The sequence below is a fragment of the Perkinsus marinus genome (genome assembly GCF_000006405.1).
Source record: "Perkinsus marinus ATCC 50983 genomic scaffold scf_1104296938480, whole genome shotgun sequence".
NCBI lineage: Eukaryota > Perkinsozoa > Perkinsida > Perkinsidae > Perkinsus > Perkinsus marinus.
In genome coordinates, this window is record NW_003213419.1 from 1 (window position 1) to 4483 (window position 4483).

Genomic DNA, 4483 nt, shown 5'->3' on the forward strand with positions numbered 1-4483 from the left:
TTTCGTGTTGAGATTCGGGAAGCCGAGAGTTACGACCTGGGCTCCGTCACGCATATACGAATCGAAGCGAATTGGAAGCACGAAGTAGAAGTCCTGTATGGCGTATCATAGCGAGTATGAGCGTCGTTCAAGCGGCTCAACTGACGCTGTAGAGCGAAGTGAAAAGGGGCCACTGGGATGCTCTCACCGAAGAACCTCTGCCTTTCCTCCAAAGTCATTGGGTCCAGCGCGGCGGCATACTCACTTATCCTGTCATCAATGAAACTCTCGATGTCAACGTCAAGAGAATGCAGCTTGAAGTTGCAGGTGTTGACTTCCACGGAGTCGTCCAAGCCGTTAGCGATGTCAGTGAAGGCGTAGGTCTCAGCCAGGCCGTACTTGAGGTTGTGGAGAGTGAAGAGGGCATCGAAGTTGGTGATGGTGAGATTATTGAGGCATCGGGTCACGTCCTCGGCTCGTCCCCATATGAAGTCCTTCATAGTATCGTCTGCTAGCGTCTGTCGAATAGTCCGTCCTCTGGCTGGGTTCAGAGGGGCGCAGTCGTCAACAACAGGGATCGAAGATGTGGGTATGACAGATCTGTTCGCAGGACCGCAGGGGATGGGTGGCTCACTTCCGTGACACACGACACCTTCCCCAAACTTGTAGTACATGCAGTGGGTGATCTGGCCAGGCATTACATCGCGGCATGCCTGATCCCACTTCTCATGATCGGGAGGCTGGCCTTGGACTGATGACCTCAACGCCCACCAAGAGATGATTACACTAAGCTGGAGACGAGGCATTATCTTAGCAATAAGCTCTTGATGGTTGGAAACTGATATTCCGAGTAATCATGACAACTTACTCACAGTACAGCTACCGTCCACATAGCTGATCGTTCTACACGAGAGCAATCATCGATCGCTACCGATCCGATCACTGAATTTTAGTGGGAATCAACCAATCAGACATCCTCGATCCAGGGGGAGACGCAAGGCGCCGCCTTGTCCTATCATACAAGGAGTCTCCAACAATTGCACGCATGTGATTCCCATGCGCCGCGCATGATGCGCGCAATTGTGAGAGGCATGGCACTAATAGCAGGGCAGTTGCTGTAGGATGATCTGTCGTTGGTCAGTTTATTCGTTGTGCTATACCGTTCGTTCGTTATGTGCGACTCTGCGGCCCTACTTGTGCGGTCCTACCTATGCGTAGTAAGCAGATAGACAGTATATAACGGTCGTACGATTGCTAAGGGTGGATCATGGGTACACGTGCTAAACCATCGATCACATTCAGAGTTTCACGCGGACTCTTTTGAGAATTATTGTTGGCACTTCTGCCGACCTTGCCGAGCGCAGCCGAAGCACGATCTGATACCTGCATCTACCTTTGAGATTGTGTTGTCAGTAGCATCAGCTACCTGAAATGTCAGATTGATACTATCAATTGAAGACCCGAACACGACTTCGAGTAGATTCCTCCACACAGTGCACCTACCCTTGATGGTCTGAGGACCCCACACTATCAGCTGCTTGCATTAATCACTGATGAGGATACGGAATTCATCTTGATGCTCAGCATGGCCCGCTTGCGAGTAACCCAATGCTCAGCTACAGCCCATAACGTCTCGGATGCAGTCGTCTGTTTGATGCAGAGTCCAAGACAGGACCAGACCAGCCACGGAAGTGTCTTCATTTTCGAGGGACAACTGTCCCGATTGCGATTAGGCTGAATGCGAGCCAACCTTGTTTCCTTTCGTAATATGGGCTTCAGCTAATATAGCTTCATACGGAGTCCCAAGTTTCGATAGCACACTCATAAGTCTATGATCAATGAATGTTTAAGATCAGATTAACCCTCTTCATCGGGGGTAAAAAAAGCCTTTCGACATAGAATTGATGATTCTACGCTCAACATTAGAATGTTGATCATAACACACGCAATGTCTATCAGTTGCGTTGTATGATGATATCCTTAGCGTGTTTTTGGCCTAGCTTCAACTTCATTTGTAGCAGTGATTATTTAAAAGTAAGCCTCTGTTAGAAACCATTTGGTTATCCTTGTTGAGTTGACCTGACAACTTGGTTTCCTGTATCTGACCATCGACTGAAGGATATTTAATATTGGGGAAAGAGCCAAATTGGCACTGCCAAGGATCGCTGGTGTTACGGCCCGTAACTTACGGGTACAGTTATGACGGAGAAAAATATTCTGTAAAAGTTTTACAGTAAAACATTTGAAGCTGTAATGGCCGATCGGTGACCGATCATCGGTCAATGTCCATGAACTGCACAGTAGGAATCTGGGTTCAAGCTTCACACAGGCCGCTAGGTCGGAAGTTGAAATGGGCTGGTGGCGCAACCGACGGCGAACATTTGGATTCGCCATCGCGAAGTGCCTCTGCGATGCCAAGTCCAAATCGCGAATCGGTTGACAGAATTAGACCTGATTCCAAGAAAATGGTGCAACTCGGAGCCTTCCAGTGTTGCTTCGTCCTCCGAGTCGGAGGATCGGAGCATCGTAGTGAAGGTGCTAAAAATTCCGTACAACGAAGCCATCTTTTCAGCAAGATGTCAGCAAAATTGCTCAATTCGAACCAGACAAAATGTGCAAATGCGAACGAAATGCCGAAATGTGTCCGTCTTTGCACGCCTAATGCTGCTGAAAAGCCACTTTATTGTTATTTGCGCATCTTCTACCCCTTCTTATGCCGTGGACGGCGACTGGCACTGGATCTCTGTTACTGCTTCTACCCATTGTGCGCGATTGCACGTGTGTGCATAGCTATTCACCAATTCCCCCGGATAGATTAAGACAAAAAGGCCTTTTCAACTCCTTCCGGCTCGTGTTATCTACTATGAGTCTCGACCAAGCAACAAATGGTGCCCAGACGCCTTCTGAACCTATTGAGGCTCCTCCTAACTCTCCACAAGCTCTTAAGGAACTCATCAAATATCTAAGCCTTCCTGACTTGGACTCCCTCTACTTCGTCACCGAAACTGATCTCCTGAACTACTCTCAACTACACCCTCTTGACCTACCTACCCGTGTCAAGTTCCAACAAGCTCTTAGACACTTCCAACCTTCATCTACCACTACTACTACAAAGTCTGATTCAAAGTCTACTACTACACCATCCACTGCTACCACTAAATCTGTCCTTGCCGAATCGGCAATGCCGATGCTTCATCTCAAAACTCTCAAGCCCTCATCCTCTGACAGCTACCAACCCCACGACTCTCAAGTTGAGAGTCTCAACGCTCCCGACAACAAAGCGTGGCTCGGTCGACAAGATCAACGCCCTATAGCTGCCTATATTCGCTGAATCGCCGACATTGCAGAGATGGCTAACCTACATGCATGTGGACTCTCGAAGTATCTAAATCTCAAGGCCTCTCCCGAGGAGTCCCAGGTGGACTCTGAAGGCCAACCCCGTGATCTACATGCTCATCTACGACAGCACAACTTGAACACAGCTAACTACGGTGAGTCTCACCGTAGAAACTCACCGTCTCTTCTCAGAAACTTATAGCCGCCGAGCACTGGTTATTGACTACGTTCGAGCTCACTAACTCACTCGACAACCTCTACCAACGACTTGACTCTATCCCACCAAACTCCATAGCTGAACAAGCTCAATCTACTCTCAATGCTGTTCACTTTGATGCTTCCTGTATGAACCAAGGTATTCACGAGAGCACTCTCAAACGAGCCTTCATCAAAGCCCTACCCAAGTATATTCAGAATGCTTTCAGCACGGTCTACCCCAACACCAACAAAATCACTCTCACAAAGAGTATCGACTGGATGGCATCCTATGAACATAGCCATCCCCAACATTCTCCGACAAACCTTGCAGCGAAGATTACCTCTACAACGACGCACGATACCAGCCAGAAGAAGTCCCAAGTCTGCCTCAACTATCAACGAGGCAGATGTCTCTTCGGCGACAAGTGCTTCAGACTACATGTGCCCAAAGATATGACTACTAGTAGTCTACTACCACTCCTACATCTACTATGGACCCTCGTCCAACATCAACCACCACTACAACATGAACTCAACCAACCACATCAACAGGCCTGGCCTCTATATCCGACCAACATAATATCCCCATCAAGCATGTTATTCTTCAACTTCTACCTAACCAAGTTCTAACTGCAATGACCGATACTGGCTGTACCGAGTTGGTAGTACCAACTTGGTACTACCGACTCGATCATCAATAAATTTTATTATTGCATATCTACTAGATATGCGGTCACTTCCTTTCACCTCCCCTCTCGGGGAGCTTGGTAGAGTTGGGTAATAATATGAAGTAGAGTCGGAGATGTGGGACATCGTTTTTGAATTGCTGGTTGCATTCGGTAATAGCGAGAGTAATGGATGGGGACGGGATGATGATAAGATGACGCATCACAGGATCGATCCTGGGGCCTCGGGAAATGAGTTTTGACTCCTTTGTTCGCGCGAGATTTTCTTCTGCCGAGTATAAACA

The 4483-nt window shown here is 48.0% G+C and overlaps 3 protein-coding genes across 3 annotated transcripts in view; 2 read left to right on the forward strand and 1 right to left on the reverse strand.

Annotated features, from left to right (window-relative positions):
* Positions 1-2: 2 nt before the first annotated feature.
* Positions 3-819, reverse strand: Pmar_PMAR013906 (hypothetical protein). The gene has a single exon (XM_002782716.1). The coding sequence runs from the start codon at positions 783-785 to the stop codon at positions 30-32; it is 756 nt and encodes a 251-aa protein (XP_002782762.1). The 5' UTR covers positions 786-819; the 3' UTR covers positions 3-29.
* A 2023-nt stretch (positions 820-2842) lies between these two features.
* Positions 2843-3310, forward strand: Pmar_PMAR013907 (hypothetical protein; the record flags this gene model as incomplete). Its single annotated transcript, XM_002782717.1, has 1 exon — positions 2843-3310. The coding sequence occupies one exon, from the start codon at positions 2843-2845 to the stop codon at positions 3308-3310; it is 468 nt and encodes a 155-aa protein (XP_002782763.1).
* An 838-nt stretch (positions 3311-4148) lies between these two features.
* Positions 4149-4483, forward strand: part of Pmar_PMAR013908 (Zinc transporter, putative) — a gene marked incomplete at both ends in the record, with an annotated part of 3639 nt that continues 3304 nt past the window's right edge. The window contains 2 exons of the mRNA XM_002782718.2: positions 4149-4175; positions 4239-4290. Coding sequence (XP_002782764.1) covers positions 4149-4175; positions 4239-4290 — 79 coding nt within the window. The remainder of the gene's footprint in view (positions 4176-4238; positions 4291-4483) is intronic.